General features: G+C 37.2%; 1 protein-coding gene across 1 annotated transcript in view; it reads right to left on the reverse strand.

Moving 5' to 3' along the window:
* The window catches only part of myo9aa (myosin IXAa), a 213752-nt gene that overhangs the window by 36542 nt on the left and 157175 nt on the right, over nt 1-20035 (reverse strand). Inside the window, exons 15-25 of the mRNA XM_051647761.1 lie at nt 17453-17566; nt 15636-15702; nt 11594-11722; nt 11431-11470; nt 10860-10982; nt 7760-7840; nt 7546-7656; nt 4650-4772; nt 4349-4498; nt 2619-2911; nt 634-2088 (exon numbers count right to left, since the gene is read on the reverse strand). Of these exons, the coding sequence (XP_051503721.1) occupies nt 634-2088; nt 2619-2911; nt 4349-4498; nt 4650-4772; nt 7546-7656; nt 7760-7840; nt 10860-10982; nt 11431-11470; nt 11594-11722; nt 15636-15702; nt 17453-17566 (2686 nt within the window). The remainder of the gene's footprint in view (nt 1-633; nt 2089-2618; nt 2912-4348; nt 4499-4649; nt 4773-7545; nt 7657-7759; nt 7841-10859; nt 10983-11430; nt 11471-11593; nt 11723-15635; nt 15703-17452; nt 17567-20035) is intronic.

Here is a 20035-nt window from a genome sequence, read left to right on the forward strand (position 1 = left end):
TTATATTGCACAAGTTGTATGGACTACTTTTATGAAGCTTTTAGTTGTTTTTGAAAACACTGTATTGAAGACATTTGCAGCCTTTGTGTCCCAAGGACAAAATAAAGTCATACAGGTTTGGAATAACATGGACAAGGTCAGTCAATTATGAAAAAGTTTTCATTATTGGCTGAACTATCCCTTTAATTATGTATTATGGATGGGCTTTTTAATCATTTTGTCTGCTTGAGAAGTTTAAGTAAGTGGGGTGGGGGGTGTTGTATTCATGTATGTCCAACAGATGTCTTTGGCCATTGCATTTCAATGTCTTGCATAAAAAATGGCATAATCAAAACATAAGACTATATACTGTATATTGTCATAAAGCTCTTAAAGCAGGTTACTGTACTTATTTCGCCCGCCCCACAATTTTCGTAATGGCTGGTTGGACCGTGTATTTTCAAACCTCAGCTGGCTTGACCATAACTGTTGTGTTTTTAGTACTCTTTGTCAAGTTGAAAATATTTATTTTAAAAAACGTGTTAAAAAGCATTGATGATTCAGACTGCAAGGTACCGTCAATTGAATTCACTGAATTTCGAATTTAGTACCCTCTACCATGTTTAGAGAGGTCAGGAAATGATCACCACTTACTTCGAGAGGGAAACCTTGGCCTTTGGAGAAAAGAATATGTTTCCAGACCTCTCTGTCATGTTAATGTTGGTGCTTTGAGTGGACGGCTTCTTCATTATTCTCCTTCTAGTTTCATCACCTCTGGACTCCAGAGTCAATTTTGGTGCCCACCCTTCTGGTACCTTTCGGGTGTCCTTTGGTTGGTCTTTGAATATTGAAGGAGCAACTTCATTTTCCTGGACCTGAGGTTGGGAGGTGAGGTCAGGCTCCGGCTGGGCTATGGGAGCAGGACCTCTGTCTATGACTGGCTTTCCTCCAGAACTGTCTTGCCTACTCTGCTCAATCCTTTGTAGAGCCTCAGATCTCTGCTTCTCAAACATCTCCCTCTCGTATTGGCCGAAATACCTACGTTGTTCTTCCAGGATGCGCTTCTGTATACGGATCTGCTCCATCATATCCTTTTCATTTTGCTGCTGCTGATGTTTCTGTCGCTCTTGCTTCTCCTCATTAAGTTTCTCGAGCTTTTCCAGCAAATAAAGGCTGTCGCTGCTGGGCTGTGCTGGGCTGGGTGGCTCACTGGTTTGGACGGCACTGTCTCGGACCTCTGGAGGCTTCACATCTGCTTCATTTAACAAGGTTTCCTTCTGCATACTAATAACCACGACCATTGGCCTGCGATTGGACTCCTTGTCCTTCACAGGCTTACTGGAGCCATCAGGACGTGGAGTGGCAGAGTTTATGCTATACTTTATGACTAGAGAGCTGCTTTCTGGTGGAGGGGTATAGAAGGTTGGGAGAGAGTTCGGTATTCTGGGAGCTTCCGGTTCGCTAGTTGGTTCGGAAAAGATATTAGGTTCCGGAGTGTCAGAGGGCAAAGCAGGCATGGGAATGTTGGGGAATACATCCTGCTGCTCCGGCACAGACATAGGAGAACCAAGGTCTTCTTTGAGAGAGTCGTCTATATTGAGCAGCTCAAAGCTGCCTTTAGAGCTCTGGCTGTCTGGGGTACCCTGGGGAGTGTGAGCGATCTCACTGACCAGCTCCATCGACCAGCGTCTCTCTTCCGATGGAGAGGCTCCACCGGTAGACCGCACCTTAAGAAGTTCTAAGCTAAATTTGGCCTGCTCTAGTTCTCGCATTCGCCGACTCTCCCGTTTGGCCCGTGTCCTGTGATTGGGGTCCTCTAGAGTCCGAGGTCGCTCTCGGATTGTCACTTCAGATGTTGGTTGCACCACTGCCGTATCCCCTTTCATCTCCGGCTCCAACTGTTCAAAAGTTTCTCTTAGTGCATCACTTCCAGATACTTCAATTGCACCAGCAAGGGAATGTTTGTTCCTATCCTGCTCCTCGTAGGAGTCTTCCCACATGCTTAGATCCAAACCCATGACTCTGCTCTTCTCCTCTTCTGTTAACGGGCTGGTTTGTCCATTTGGCAACTGAGTACATTTTAACCTCTGCTCCTGAAGTTCAATAAATCTGAAAATTTGAGAGTATCCCATAAGAACATTGTATTTGGTAAAAGCCTACATCTTTGGTTGCAAGACAGGATGCACATCAAACAAATGACAAATAAAACAACATCATAGACAAGCAATGTGAAACAGATCCTAACTTTTCTTAGCAAACTGCACTTTGAGCTAAGTGTTTATGTAATTCCAATGTTGAATACATTTAGATTTCAGCTTGGCAAACCATCAGTAAGAATTTATATAATAAAAAGGCTTGGATTGTTGAGTGGTATAATCAAGACCAGTATAGTTAAAGAAATGCCTGTAATATTAAGCGATATGTCTAAACAAAGCCACCCTACAAAGGCAAAATACAGTAACTACACATCTTCACAGTAAGTTATGACTGATTTCAATCTCTTAGAACTCATCTTTTCTTTGATGGGTTTAGAGGGTGAACTATCCCTTTAATCTTAGCATTATGATGCCATTTTTCTCATTTTAAGTGTTAGTTGTGTTTTGCTTTAGTAGTGCAGCCTAGAAAGGGCAGTCGCGTACCTCTGCCTCGCAAGATATCCTCTGCTTGCTGCTTGCAGGTGGATGGTGATGTCACGCTGCTGGAGGTAGAGCTCTCTTGCCCTGTACCTCCTCCAGGCAGTCTGGATCCTGAGGGCTGCCCTGCCCCGTCGATATAGCCTCCAGTTTCTCTGGATAACCACGGCTGCTTCCCTCCAGAGTGAGAGTCTACGCCTCTCTCTAAAGCCTCTCCAGGCTGACTGGATAGAGAGTGCTGCCCCCTGCTGGACACGAATGTCGTACCTCTGCATCGACTGACAGCTCCTCCACCAGTTCTATAATATGAGACAACACAGCATGCTAAGATTAAAGGAGTGCAAAAGCTTTAGTTGAATTACTCTGTGGATCCAAACCCTTAAAATGTTTAAAAACAGTTTAATTGAGATTGCACTCACAAAAAGCATTTTCTAACTGATTAAATATTTGGTAACACTTTCTATGAAGCCCATATTTATAAGGCATTGTAAAGGCATTATGCATGCATTATACTGCATTCATAATGTCTCATAATTCACCTTATAATAAGTTATAACTTATAACTTTATAATACATTATAAGGCTTCCCCTATTTATAGTTATACTGTACCTTAGAGTATAATGCATTATAACACAAGCAACATCCGAATTTTAACGCAACAGAAGCTAATAAAGTTAATCGAAAAAGTGCTATCATGCAAAAGCAGCATATTGTAAAGAGTCAAAATGACGTGATCATGTTATAAGTGGTTTTTGCCTGCTTTAAGTTACAAAAGCAATATCTTCTAATAAACAGCCATAACATAAACTTGTAACATACAAGTCAAATGTATCCAGTGGAAGTTATTTATAAAATAGGTCTCCAAATAAGCTGCACAAATTATTGAAAAGTGTCCAGTACAGAATCAGTCAGATTTTTTTTACATCCACAGAAGATTGGCTACATTTGTGATCAACATACATATTTTTTTCTCAAGAGAGAGTTTCTGACATATTTTAACCTTGTAGTTAGCTCAGGCCGTTCAATTACCATTTCAGAGTCAATGTGACAAGCCTCTAGTGCGCTCTCCTCCGAGTCCTGTCTGGGGAGGGGTGTGCCAGGAGATAGAGGGGTCTCATCATACCCCTCTTTCTCTGACTCCCCCTCAATATCTCGTATATCTCAAAATGTACATTGCATGTGTGTTATTTTGTATGCAAAATTTACGTAAAGCATACCTATTACATATATTACAAATATATAATACATTATAGCTTCTGCAGATAAAATGGGATGTTGCTTGTGTTATAATGCATTATACTCTAAGGTACAGTATAACTATGAACAGGTAAGTATTATAATGTATCGTAATTATGGTTACAGTTATTTATGAAAAGTTATGACATATTATAAGGTGTATTATGAGACATCACTAATGCATTATAATGCCTTGACAATGCATTATAAATATGAACCTCTTAGAAAGTGTTACCAAATATTTTTCAACACAACTGGAAATCACAATTTTCAAATTCCCTGATTTTTCCAGGCTTTTCATGACTGTTGGAACCCTTCATAGAGATCCCACAATAATATACAACAATTATACAAGATTTTTAGTTTCCCAGAAGTAGTAACTGTGTTAACTATGGTATTTTGTCCCACACTATAGATACAATGGTACATTTTTGTTTAAGGCTTATTGACAAACATATTTTAGAAAGCTAACTGTTCTAAGTGATGTCACTGGACATACCTGTATCTGGCAGGCAGCTTGTCTCATTCTGAGGAAATACTTCCTTTCTAGAAGAGCTCTGAAACGGCGCTGAAGATTAATGATCCGACGCAGTACCTCCTGATGGAGAAGGTCTTGCATTCGCTGTCGCTCCACTTCACGGAGGAACACCTGCCATACACGCACACGTAAATGAAGGAACATGACAAATGCATACAATACATTTCCAACAAAGCGAAGCATAAAAGGACGGTATGCGTAATCCTCAAAAAAAGCTTTGGATGTTTAACTGTGGAAACTAAATTAAGTATAGTGATAGTACCATGGTACGGCCCACTTGGAACCCTTCGGGAGCGAGATCCACCAGGCACAGGTACCGTCGGATATCTTCCTGTGTGGTGCAGGTACCCTCTGGTAACAGCACATGGAAGTGTCGAACAAAGTCCTGCAGAGCATAAGACAGGCATTTTACACAACAGACCCATAATGAACCTTTTCTTTTGATGGCCTGCATACAAAAGTTATTCACATTCACTTCCTGAAGTGACCTGGAGGTGACGTTTCTCATCAAGGCCAAAAAAACACTGGGGATATTTTTGAACAGTAACATCACTGTCAAGGTATGCCTTATACTGTATGACTTATTGAAGTCTCCTCCAATGCAGACTGCAGGGGGTGGACGGATGCTGTGTGTATGCAATTATTCCTGGCCACTTTCATTACAGTTGTGTCAACTCTGTTTTTGTGTGTGCATAGTGAGCACAGCATTGCAATATCCACCAATAATGGTTACACCCACTTCATATCTTAAAATAATTACTAGACGCTCCACAAAGAAGACAAGGTGGAGAGCTTAAAACTAGAATTTTACATTTTATTAAGGGAAAAAAAGTGGTGCTTGCCCATGTAAAATTTGCTGGCATGATACTAGAGTGTTGTAAAAGGCATATGGGGTGTTCTGAGTGTTTTTAGCACATTGGTATTCGGTAGTTAGGGTGTTCTGGATGGTTGCTTACTAGCCAAAGTGCAAAAGAGCCCATACTAAAGTCTTTATGATATTCTGGTCTTTAGATATGGCTCAAGTCCCTCCAAGTCTATGGGTCGGATGAAACTTGTAAGAAAATTGTCATGCAAAAATTATCATTATCAAATGTGCAAGATAAGTTAAATGGATAGTTCACCCAAAAATGAACATTCCTTCATCATTTACTCACCCTCATGCCATCCCAGATGTGTATGACTTTCTTTCTTCTGCTGAACACAAATGAAGATTTTTAGAAGAATATCTCAGCTATGTGGGTCCATATAATACAAGTGAAAAGTGGCCAGAACTTTGAAGGTCCAAAAAGCACATAAAGGCAGCATAAAATAACCCATAAGACTCCAGTGATTAAATTAATGTCTTCTGAAGCGATATGATACGTTTGGGTAAGAAACAGATCAATATTTAAGCCCCCTTTACTATCAATCTTCACTTTCACTTTCTTCTTCTTTTGTTTTTCGTGAATTGCATTCATTGTGCATATCGCCACCTACTGGGTAGAGAGGAGAATTATCGTAAAAAAAAGGACTTATATATTGATCCGTTTCTCACATACACCTATCATATCACTTCTGAAGACATTGATTAAACCACTGGAGTCATATGGATTACTTTTATGCTGCCTTTATCTGCTTTTTGGACCTTCAAAGTTCTGGCCACCATTCATTTCCATTGTATGGACCTGCAGAGCTGAGATATTCTTCAAAAACTCTTTGTGTTCAGCAGAAGAAAGAAAGTCATACACATCTGGGATGGCAGGAGGGTGAGTAAATGATGAGAGAATTTTCATTTTTGGGTGAACTATCCCTTTAATTCACAAAGTTTAATACTTTATTACTGTAATCTGTGCAGAGGTTTTACTTTTAGCTTTGTTTGTATCAGAAAATAAAAAGATCTATTTTTAAATTGTAATATTATATACTAATAGCAATATTGAAAAAAATAAAATTTGTCTGGACTCAATTCTGTCTCATTACTGTAATTCTAAACATTATTTTATTTTTTTTCCTTTTGATTTTTTTCACCTGTTATGGTCAAATGTTTAATATTTGCTGTTATCAGTCCAGATGTTTTACTTTTAACTTTCTTTGTATTTTTGATCTTTTACTTATTTCAGAAAACAAAAAGATATGTTATTTAAAATGTATATAATAATAATAATAATATAAAAATAATAACTATCATTGTGTCCAAACTCAATTTTGTCTAATTTCTGTAACTAGAAATGTTATTTCTTATTTTTACATATTGATTTTTTTCACGTTTTATTATCCCTCAGGTGAAAATTGTAATTGACCAACGTGCAGCATGAGTTAATTTGCAAAGTTTAATACTTAAGGATTCCTGGTTTGTTCAATTCCCTAACAATGAGTAACAACAATAGTAATAGTGACTGTTGTGTGAGATCTAAATTTTTCAGGCATCAGGGTAAACAGATCTTTTAAAGTCACATTACATCATTTCATTTTTCTGTGCTGTATTCATGTTTCAGAGAGTAGAAAGTAAGAGTGGTCAAAACAACCTATTTTTCCCAAGACACACCCCGAAGTGGAAACGAGCAACTGGAAATAATGATTTCAGCTGTGGAACTACAGATGATGACACTCATCCATGTACAGTACATGCACCAAAGAACATCCCACACCATAATACTCCAAGATCACTCATAGTCTCGGTGTCAAACGGCACACCCATGAACTGTTGAATGACCGTCTGATGTATACTGCACACAAAATTGCCACAAGCTTCTTCTAAAAAGCAAGCTCCAATCTGATTGGCTGGCTTTACGCAATTTCCGGGAGTCAGGGTGCACAGGTTTTTCCCAAGTCTTTGGAACTTTTCTTTATAAGTGTCTTCCTCTACAGAGAAAGATCTAGTTGTTGGATTTGAGAGCTTAACGGCATTGCATCTTTGACATATATTCCAAAGTTTTCTTTTAAAACACAGTATAATCTTATAATTAATTAGATATCATTGAACACAGGGTTATATCCGATTTCAGTCAGACGGTCTTTTCCTGTCCAAGTGGGTGGTTCTTGGCCAGAATAAGATGCACTGTGGACCAGACTTTATGCTGATTGTCTGGTTGCATAAGACTAAATCATGTGTTCTTCCAGAGCAATATGCACAATTTTAAGTAAAAACAGTAACGTGATTGTATGTGCATCAGTCTCACCTGAAAAGTGTACTTGATACTGTAGCCAGATTGTCGGATCCGCACGGTTTCCAGCATGCCTGTGTAGCGAAGCTGTCTCAGAACCAAGCCATCATGAAAACGCAGTGGGAGCTGAGAAGAAACAAAGATATAAGCGACCTTAAGAGTAAAGACAAAGGTCCATATGATAGATTGTATGTGAACAAACATGACATTTTCTCATGGATGCACAAACCTTTTCTGCATTTGATCGTATGCATTTGACAAAGTACGGCTCCGACTGACCGAGAGTCTCCATTAGCTTATTGAGAGAGGCCTTAAAGGGGAAAACACCACTTATGAGCAACTAACAATAAACAACCAATCATTCAGTCACCTGTTAATCATTAGTCCTGTAGCATGGGCACGGATGACATCACTGGGGCAAAGAGATGGCAAAGTAAATTATATTTTACATCTATGAGGGCAGCACAAGTTTGAATCCAGCTCGCCACATTTCTCAATCCTGTTTATATATTTGCTTAAAGAAAACTAAGCATTTTTGTATCAAGATTATTTTGCATTGTAAAAATATTTTCTGGACAATTAAACAGATTTTCTCTCTAAATTAGCATGACTGTAATACTGTAATGCATCCAGACGTTTTAGAAAACTTGAAATATTTATTTACAAAAATTCAAAGTAAAATTACTAACAAATTACTTATGTATTTGTTGTACTGACTTTATGCTTAATTCATAAATGTTATTCATATATATCAATTTCATTCTCATTACTGTACTGTGTCCAGATGCTTGTATTTCTGATTTTTTTTTTACTGATTTCAGAAAATAAAAAATATATGTGAATAGAAAAGTATTTATTATTATATTCTAAATTAAAATTATAATGTATTATGTATTTGTTAAACTGATTTTATGCTGATTTTAATAAATCTCTTTCTCAAAAATATAAATATAAAAAAATAACAAATCAAATTTATTTTTACTATAAAATATATAATTTAAAAATCTAAGTATTAATTATTAAACAAAGTGAAATTATTAATTAATTATTTTTTATTAGTTGTACCGACTTTAATCTATGTTGATAAAAAAAATATATATATATATATATATATATATATATATATATATATATATATATATATATATATATATATAATAATATATATATATAAAAAATAAAAATAAAAAAATAAAAAAACAATCAATCATTGTGTCCAATTTGGCGTCATTACTGTAATTCAAAATATAATTTTAGATTTTTGTCTTTTCATTTTTGCCATGCCTGTTTCTCTCTAGTCAGAGAAAATGTGGAAAAGCAGCAATTTCGGTGGTCAGGAATTCACTCTCCCTTCCCTAAGTAAGAGCCATGTAGAACAGAATGTGGGAAGTGAGCTCATCTACACATTTGTGCAGGCCAGCTGCCAGAGGCCCCAGAGTCTATGTTTACAGCTCTCTGTCCCCATCCATAACACACTTCAGGGACATGTAATCTTCCACCACAGAGGAAGAAGTCACATAATGTTGTACACCACATAAATGAACAACCCAAAAACTAAAGCAAAAAACAGATTTTTGATAACTTTGCAAATTTAGTCAAAAGAAAAAAACTGAAATATTACATTGATGTAAGTATTCAGACCCTTAACTCAGTTAATTGAGCACCTTTAGCAGCGATTACAGCCTCAAGTCTTTTTGGGTATGATGCAACAAGCTTTGCACACCTGGATTTGGGGATTTTCTGCCATTCTTCTCTGCAGATCCTCTCAAGCTCTGTCAGGTTGGATGGGGACTGTCAGTGGACCGTCATTTTCAGGTCTCTCCAGAGATGTTTGATTGGGTTCAAGTCCGGGCTCAGGCTGGGCCACTCAAGGACATTTACAGAGTTGTCCCTAAGCCACTCTTGCACTGCCTTGGCTGTGTGTTTAGGGTCATTATCCTGTTGGAAAGTGAACCTGCGGCCCAGTCTGAGGTCCTGAGTGCTCTGGATCAGGTTTTCATGAAGGATATCTCTGTATTTTGCTGCATTCAGCTTTCTTTAAACCCTGACCAGTCCTCGCCGCTGAAAAACACCCCCACAGCATGATGCTACCACCACCATGCTTCACCGTTGGGATGGTATTGTGCAGGTGATGGGAGGTGCCTGGTTTCCTCCAGACATGATGCGTGGAATTGAGGCCAAACAGTTCAGTCTTTGTTTCATCAGACCAGAGAATCTTGTTTCTCACAGTCTGAGAGTCCCTTAGGTGCTTTTTTATGTGTCTTGCACTGAGGAGAGGCTTCCGTCTGGCCACTTTGCCATAAAGCCCAGATCGGTGGAGTGTTGCAGTGATGGTTGTCCTTCTACAAGTTTCTCTCATCGTCACACATGATCTCTGGAGCTCGACCAGAGTGACCATCAGGTTCTTGGTCACCTCTCTTACCAAGGCCCTTCTCCCCCGATTGCTCAGTTTGGCCGGGCAGCCAGCTCTAGGAAGAGTCCTGGTTGCTCCAAACTTCTTCCATTTAAGAATTTTGGAGGCCACTGTGCTCTTGGGAACCTTCAATGCTGCTGAAATGTTTTTGTAGCCTTCCCCAGATCTGTGCCTCGATACAATCCTGTCTCTGAGCTCTGCAGGCAGTTCCTTTGACCTCATGGCTTGGGTTTTGCTCTGATATGCATTTTCAGCTGTGAGACCTTGTATAGACAAGTGTGTGCCTTTCCAAATCATGTCCAGTCAATTTAATTTGCCACCGGTGGACTCCAATCAAAGTGTAGAAACATTTCAGAGATGATTCAGAGAAATGGGATGCAACTGAGCTAAATTTCAAATGTCATAGCAAAGGGTCTGAATACTTATGTTAATGTGATATTTCAGTTTTTTCTTTTTAATAAATTTGCAATTATCAAAAATCTGGTTTTTGCTTCGTCATTATGGGGTATGGAGTATAGACTAATGCGAAAAAAATAAATAACTGAAATTATTTTAGCATAAAGCTGCAACATAACGTGAAAAAAATATATTATTTAAACAGTAACATTTTAATAAATAATACATTTATATTATTAATAAATTATTATGTATTTGTTGTAAGGTATTAATTAACAAATAATTATAATTAATAATTTTTATTTCAAATTATGTATTTGTTGCAATTTATGCTGATTTTAATAACAATAAAATACAAATAATTGAGACAGGATAAGTCTTATTACTTGTTTCTTTGGATTTTGATGGTGAAATATTACATTCTTGACAGGTTTTGTGAGACTGACTCATCTGAATCAATAAAAGGCCAAAAAGGCCAAATAAAATAAAAAATAAAAAAAGACAGAAAGAGAGATCTGACCTGGAACTGTGCACTAATACTTGGCGGTTTCTTTTTCTTGTGAAGGTGCAGAAGGGATTTTGTGATGCGGTCGTGTAACGTCAGGTTGCTCAGGTACTTCAGTGACTTCACATCCAGCAAGTGCTTAAAAAAAAAAATAAATAAAAAGAAAGTTAATCACAAGCTTATGTAGGTCAGTTAAAGGACAAATTCACCAAAAACGAAAACTCTTGTCTCCATCGACTCACCGTCATATCGTTCAAAACCCATATGTCTTTCTTTCTTACATGGAGCACAAAAGGAAATATTAGGTAAAATATCAAGGCTGATTTTTTCCATAAAACAAAGCTATATAGTGACAGCAGCTGTCATGCACTAAAAGGTAAAAAAGAAATCACCAAAGTATCATAAAAGTAGACTTCTAAAGCCATATTACAGCTTTGTGTGAGAAAGGTCATTTTGCCAAATGTCTCTTTTTATGTTCAACGAAATTACTCACGTTTTCGAGTGACAAGTGGGTGAGTAGCTGATGACAGAATTTTCGTTTTGAGTGATCTATTCCTTAAGAAATTAATAGAGATGTTAATCGTACCTTTGGAAGACTTGGTTTCATTTTATAGTTTTTATTTCTCCTGAAAAAAATAATAATAGTCATAATAATAATTATAGAGGTTATTATGAGCTTCCATGAAGAAATGTGATCAGTTGTATAAAACAGTTCATTTAAATTGGTTGAGAGGCAGTGAAAGTTTTACATGAGGATGCCGTGAGCTCGCTCCAGGAGTTTACTGCTGGTGGAGTTGACGAAGATGCCATCCTCCTCGCTGAAAGATCCAGCTGAGGACAGACGGTTTTGCCTCCCAGGACGCCCATTCCAGCCGTCCCTGACAGAGACACCATAAACATACATATTAAAAAGACACAAACACACTACACCACTTTCAAGACCATGTGAAATAAAAATTAAGAGTTTTGTGGAACTAAAAACCTGTATACTGTACGATGTAAGTAAACAGGATGAAAAGAGGCTGTGTGCCTGTAAATATTTGACACATACTGTAAGACTTGAGTTTTATAGTGTTAGGTTTGTCTAACAGTTCAGCAAAGGTGTGAAATGGACCCTTGAGAACATTGTGTGCAGTCAGGCCTAACATCTGTAAGGTGGTCTGTAAGAGTCTATTTCTCCTCTAGTCCAGAGGTATTTTATCATAATAACAGGCAGTCCACTGACTTCTATTGATTTTAACCTCTGGCATGCATGATGATGCTGAGCATAGGGACTGTAAATAATACCAGAGCCATAAAGCTATATGCGCCACAGGCACTTGCGGAAATATATTAGCTTTCCACAGAGGCTGTACTACTTTCTTAATCTATAAATATACCAGGCCAAGACAACCAACACCAGCCCTCTTTGTCTCTACATAACAAAAGCAAACTGAAAAAAGGATGAGTAACTTGGGTTTCTCAGTCGAAGGAATAATGAATATGGGTATTCTCTGTAGCAAAAAAATTAAATAAATAATCCTAAAGACTGTTGTGTGTGAAATTCCCAGGAGATCAGCTGTTACAGAAATACTCAAACCAGCCCCTCTGGCACCAACAATTCCCCATTCTGATGGTCGATGTGAACATTAATTGAAGCTCCTGACCCATATTGGCATGATTTTATGCAATGGCTGATTAGGTAATCTCATGAATAAGTAGGTGTACAGGTGCTCCTAATAAAGTGCTCGGTAAGTGTACAGTATATATATGCATAAGCCTTCGTCTCATATATACTGGCATTATATCGGCCATTCTTCTTGACCATTGACAAAACCCTATATGTAGACCAAAACCAGAGGCTAAACAGCACACAGGGAGGGAAAAGCCTCCAGCTGTGGCGGACAGTAATTTAGTAGTAACATTCTGTATACAGGAGGTCACTGAAGCATGTGCACGTGAACCCTGCTGAGAGTGATTACCCATCAGCCTCGGGCTTGTCCTCCTAATGAGCAAATATCTACACAATGACATCACATAGGAAGCAGCTGCAGTTTGCTAATGTTTAGTGGTCACTAAGTAACCCAAAAAGTGTGTAGGGTTGCAAAACGCATTAGAGGGACTTTACAGTACAACAATAGAGCAGTTGTGAGCTCAACATTGCCACTTGTTCTGAATATCAGGGGCTAATCTCAGTGTCATGCAGTCATTAAGAAAGTATGAGGTCGGGAAGAGCTTGGGCCGGTCTGTGGGTAACTGTATAGTCACGGTTTTATCTCTACACCCACAAAGCGAACTTAACAAGCCTTGTGAGAACTGACCAGGGGTTCAACATACATACTTAATTTCCCTCACTGAGAGAACATGTGTCATGTGACATTGTAAGTGGGATTTCAAACAGCCATATACTCAATGTATAAACAAATGATAACCTAAATATTCAAACCATCTCATGTATCTGACTGTATCTTTATTAGTTTGCCTACTGAATTTTACAGCATATTGCACATTGCTTTCTATACAGGATATTGTATTGTATTACATGTACATTGCACACAGTAATGCAAACTTGTCTTGTATATACTGAGCTTGTTTACATGGACACCAGAAAGCCATTTATTGCAAGAAAGCTGCTAAAGACACGAAAGTGGCGTTCACGTTTAGATACACTGTTTAAGCAGCATACACTTTACTCTTGTATACATGTAGCTTAATCGGTAGGCAGCTTTCTCCAATGCAACAATATATCCCCAAGACGCTGGTGCAAATAACCAACATGCCAACATTAGGACAACTTCACTATTTTGGTTTCCCATTGCATTGCTTAATTTCCAGATGTCCCAGAGTTGCTGTTGTGCAGTTTGCTTAACTTTTTATCACAACCTGCTGTGGCATTGCACTGCAATAGTGGAGTTCCCCCTTACACCATATTCCGGGATTCCCCCGGTGCACTTGAGTGCATACGCACGTTCACCCTTCAAAAACCTATAAGAATGCTGCTTTTGCGTTTATATGGCCACATAAGCTGCATTCTCCAGCAGAAGCATAGGTGTGTTAAACCCCTTTCAATGAATCACTTTAAACGGTGAACGGAATTTGGCGTACATATTTACATGCCGTTTCAGAACGCCGCTTTCTGCAAAACCCTGGAATAAACCGTTTTCTTAAGTAAATGTTAACATGGTCACTGTCTAATGCATAGTATGCCTTACAGCTGTATTTGCAGCAATTTTCACATTTAAGTGGCAATAAAGATTCTCTTCTATTTTACTCTACAAGCAATTGTTCTAGAAAAATATGATGAAACACTCTTACGAGGTACAGTGGCCCCTTAAAGTATTTGGACACTTAAGCCACACTTAAAAATAAGAAGTAAAAAATAAGTTTGTGAAGTTTTAAATGATAAAACTAATACAAATACTGTGAATAAATAAATATACCAAATGGATGACAAAAGATATTACGACATTTTCTGGTTGTCAAATGTTGGTAAAACATGTCTACAGATAATGATCATCGAGCCAGTGAGTTGAAACTGGTCTGTCCAATTTGTGAACGGATCATTCAGACTTTTTGTAAACCAGATCAACCGATTCACTTAAAAAAAAAATAAATAAATAATCAAATCGGACACCACTACTTCTCTCATGAACACGGCAAGGCATTTTTAGTGGATAACAAGGTAGATTTGGGTTGGAATATAGTGTACAAGTCACATGGACTACTTTTGGAACACTTTTATGATGGTGAGTGAAGGCGGATTCCTACTTCTGCATCGAACCAACAGCAAAGCCTGATACGCACCTCTCCAAAAATGTAACTAGGGGTTGCGTCTACGCAGACCACAACAGCTGTGATTGGTCCGCTTTGTAACCAGAGAGACGTTCCCCCAGGACGATTATAAGATATCTGAGGTAGCTTTAAAAAAAATTTGTGATGAATTTAAGATCTATGCATCATATCACATTGCGTTTGGGCTCGTTTTAATCGGTACTCAGGGTAACCCTAACACATCTAATGCTTTTATATTCTGTTATATTTCATGAAGTTACAAGCGAAAAACAAAAGCCACAACTGTTTACAACTTACGAACTCTGTGCTTTCACAGCTTTTACTCGATATATAATTGGTCTGTGAGTGAAACAATATGCTTACTTGCTTTGACCGTATGTTTGACAGTATGGTGTTCAGTCAATAATCATCTTTTATAAGGTATGAAAAAGGAACACTTCTAATATGCCAGGGAATGCAAAAAGCATTTGTTAAGAGCTGGTTATATGCACTGTAAAGCCCAGCTTTATCAGCTTTAAAATGAAACCCATTTTATGTTGGTCAAGCAAGTAGTTAATTAATTTGACGATTGTTTTGTCAACGTGAGGCATGAAAGTATGCCAAAATACTGATTTATTATTATTTAACTGACTCAAGAGATAGCATACAGTATATGCCTGGTTTATTTTCCGTCTGCATGGCGGCAACATGTGCAATAAATTATATTTTCCTAAATCTCAACATGTTCACAAATGTTTGAACTTCATTTACTATGACAATTTAATAAATACTTTTGAGTCCACAAATTATATAGCTTTTATTTATTCATGAAATAAATAAATGCTGCATTCTCGCAGAATGACGCAGACACATCAAAGGCGAGCTATAAATGCAAACCACTGTGTAGGCTACCGCTAAGAGGCCATGGCGTAGGTTCAACGGAGAATAAATCGCCTTTTAAAGATGAAAAAAATTCTCTAAGCATTTAAATACTCTTTGGGGCCACTGTGAGGATCTATAAAACAGTATAGACAGTCTTACCGTTGATAAAGTGCGTTGCTGCCCTGCAGGTCGGAGAGTGGCATGCAAGGACTCTTTCTGTTCACACCTGAAACACATCACAAAGCCTGTACAACCAGACAGCTCCGAGACACATCAGAAATATGAATGAGTGAAAGTTTGGAGCTCTCAGTATGAGAGGGTATCATGGCTTTCATGAAAACACATTGACAGAATGTTGATTATTTTACTGTTGTTTAAAGGAATGAAATGTTTGCCCATTCGATTAGATGTGAATTACTTGAAACATGCTTTTGTGAATCATTTAAGTGTGACATATACAGTGCACAGTGATTGGGTACATACAGTATGTCCACATAGAAAATTATCTTTAGACTCGTATAGTACCACAACTAAAACTAGGCAATATATTGAATATTTACATTATATTGGCGATTAAAAATAAGCAACATAAAAGTGTGTTTTAGTTCTTTGATGAAACATTTTGAATCTTCTTGGCAGCAAAGGCTGATTGGTCAAAATGAAGAAAAAAAAAAAAAAAAAAAAAAAAAAATATATATATATATATATATATATATATATATATATATATATATATATATATATATATTTTTTATTTATTTATTTTTTTTTTTTTTAAATAAATCACCCTTTACAAATATGTACATTTTGGCATAAATATATCGAAAAGCATCAAAAGCCAGAAAAATATTTAGATTTAATGGTAACATTTTACAGTAAGGTTGTAATTGTTACAATTAGTAAATAAATTGGGTATCATTAACAATGAACAACATTTGAACAGCATTTATTCATCTTGATACATGCTAATTAACATACTGTATATTATAAAAATAAAACTGGTCATTGTTTAGGTTCATAATGCATTAACTAAATGTTAACAAACAACTTTTCAATTTAAATTCCAATATAATAAATGTCGTAAAAGAATTGTTCATTGTTAGTTCATGTTAACAAATGTTAATTTACATATTGTAAGTGTTACCAGTATGATTTTTCAGATATATCGCCCAGCTGTAACACAACAATGAATTATGATGGAGTTGTTCCCAACAGGAAGGATTCATATTTTGATAAAGATAAGCTACTGATACGATTCTCAGACTGCTTTTGTTTGCAAACAAACTGTAATCTTAAAGAGGTTCTGTTGCTTTTTAATTGTGTTTTGTGTGTATAGTCTATGATCTGAACTACCTCCATCAAGCAGACCTATCATGAGCCCGCTGTCCTCAGAAGGAAAGAGAAATGAGCGCATTCCCTCAGCTGGAGTTGTCGTGCTGGGGTGAGAGCGTTCAGAACAGGGGCTCCAGTGAGGGGAGAGCGGTGGGCTGCCTGAGAGGCATACATGCTGGACTGAACCCACAGAAAGGGCTGTTAGTGAGGGACAGACACCCACCCTGACATCATGCAAGGAAAGCAAGACAGGTGCAAGACGGATGGGCACAGAGACATGAGGGGAAGTCTGCTAGCTTGAACTCTGAATCCAATCACTGATTCTGTTAAATACATATACATTAATAAAGGTAATAAAGGTAAAAAATGCCCCTGAAAATCATTTCCAGGGGTCAGAAATTATCCCTTTATAAAAAATTATATCTGACCCTGGAGCAAGTGTTTATGCAAATATACTTGGAATTTATCAACTAGTAAAAAATCAGTACTCGTGCATGCCCTAATATACTGTATACATATTGCCACAGCATTATGAATTTATATTGCCATAGTGGTACAACTGAATGGGCTAAGTGACTGAGGCCCTCTTGTCTCTGCCCAGGGTGCATGAAATGAGGAGAAGAGATGAAGGAAAAGCAGCTTACTGTATTTCTCCTCTTTGCACCTCTGCAGGATCTCTAAGCTTCTCTGATGCACAGGGTGATGCAGAAAACTAAAGCTATCCACAGTTTTCACAACTGGAGCAGCAGCATCATGCCCTTCAGAAGCCAAAAACAAACCACACACACAAGAGAGAGAGAAGAGAGAGAAAAGACAGATTACATAGCGAGAAATAAGATGTGAAGTCTACAAGAGTAGAGTCAGATGTTGGACTGTCTACATAAAGTCTTGTCCACATTGCAGCTTATTCTGGCCAAATATCTGAATTATGACTTTCAGGATAATTTCATTTAATCTGTTTAATGTCATTTCAAGTACTAACTGAATGAGTAATAGAGTTTTAATTATTACACAATATGTCCTATTGTAAACGCAACGCACTTTCATGAAGCATACACAATGGCTATGAACACATCACAAGCCAATGTAGTTCATGTCGTTAAAATCATACATTTTATTATTCATGTTAAAGGTATATCAAATCGTACAAATATGACTAATTAAATGTACTTTAAAAAATGGCATGAATACCAACCTGACTGTTCATGCTGAAGTCAATTTGGAAAAAATGTAAATGCATATCTGATTTATTTCCACATATGAAAATAGCCCAAATAGATTGAAAATTACTTTTGACGTTCACACTACCGTAAAAAAATAAATAAAAAAAATCTGCGTCACATATACATTTAATTTAGACTGCTGAAGCATCAAAGCACTAAGATCTACCTAAAGTAATGAGGCAGAGAAAAAAAAAATCTAACATTTTTTTATTTAAGAAAGAAAGGCATATAGATACTGAAAAGCAGAAGAGCAGGGCAAGAGTATTGAAGCAGGAGGAGCTGGGCTGACAAAGTTAACTAAGTCCAAGGTGCTTTTTAATTACAACAACAGTGGATGGCAACCAGCCTCGACTTACAGAGTCCAGCTGTCTAATTCAGTATAAATTATTTCACACAATAGTAAAGACTAAGTTATGCAGCTGTAGGGCTGTCAATTAGGCAGAGAAAATAAATTTGAATTTTTACTTTAAATATTTTCAAAATTCAAATTTTAAAGTCAGCTGATTTTTAAATTGACGTTTTTTCCTTAGTCCACAAGAGGGTGCAATAAATACATAAACCATTCAGCACCGTGCTATATTATTGCAAAGAACATTCCTTGCTATAAAAAAAAAAAAAAAAAAAAAGAGCATTTCATTTTCAACTAATGTGCATAAAATAAATAAATAGAACATTTTATTTGGTCCATATTCTCAAATGTTAAGTCAAAAGTAAAATGAGGGGGCTAAACACTTCAATAGACAGTTCACATGGTGTTACACTTAAACTGATGCCACAGTGTAATACCCCAGACTCAAGCTTCATAATAACAGCGAAATACCACATTGTTTTTTTATCCAGTACAGTTGTATGTAGGGTAGCAATATTCACAGATAGCAGTGGTATTCGGCTGAACTCGGTGGTGAAGCGGCTCAGACTATGAGCACAGGCCAGGGGCTGTTCAATCTGATGAAACACAACAGACTGGAACCGAACGCAAGGATCTCGAGACACACATTTCCAAGTTGAACATCTTTCCTGACAAAGCGTTTAAAAAATTCAGTGCTTAATCTGAGAAATGCTTATAAAGAGAGCAAGACGAAACAGCCAAAGACCTCCACCAACTGGAGGGGCTGTTCACACTGAATGCTTTTGCAACCATCCATTTATTTTTCTTTGTAAACGCGCTCTAGACGAACATCTTTGTTTCGCTTTGTTTTTGTTTATTCAACGTCTCGTGCAGGAGCACTGTTTTTTAGATGTGTCTAATTAAAAATAACTTTAAAAAACATCTTGAGACACCTGCTTTCTGTTAAACTGTATTTGTTGCGTTGTGTCTAGCCTTTTGTAGCGCAATAATGCGATCGATCTGAAGTTATCGTCAGTGCTTGGCACACATCCAAAATACGAATGCACAGTTTCAGCATTCAAATTTTAATTTATTTTCTTAAATTCGAGGACTATTCTAATTTCGAATTTTAATTTGACAGTCCTATGCAGCTGTATGTGAGCCTGAATGATACACTGAAAAGGAATGACACCGTTAGCCATGAGAAAAAGTCGCCATTCCACATCTAAATAAGGTGCACTGAATGTTTTGGAGTAGTCTTTTAAAAAAGGAATGTATTGCATTTAAAGAAAAAAGGATTTCTGTGTAGGGCTGCAATAATTAATCAATAAAATGAATTAAAATCAATTTGAATAGAACTATCGATTTGTTGGGTTTGTGCACTGTGAATCTCTCAAAGAAAATCTATTTCAGTGATGTCACTTTACAGTAGTAATATATACTGCGTGTGTGTGTGTGTGTGTGTGTGTATATATGTATAATACACAGTGGAAAGAAAAAGCATGTGAATTAGCTGGTTTTCTGCATTAATTGGTCATAAAATGTGATCTCATCTTCATCAAATTATATTCTTACTATATGCTACTATGTGCTTAAGCTAACAACACAAACAATTATAATCTTTTATGTCTTGATTAAACAAATCCCTTTAAACATTCACAGTGTTGTGGAAAAAG

This window comes from Myxocyprinus asiaticus, chromosome 2 (genome assembly GCF_019703515.2).
Source record: "Myxocyprinus asiaticus isolate MX2 ecotype Aquarium Trade chromosome 2, UBuf_Myxa_2, whole genome shotgun sequence".
Lineage (NCBI taxonomy): Eukaryota > Metazoa > Chordata > Actinopteri > Cypriniformes > Catostomidae > Myxocyprinus > Myxocyprinus asiaticus.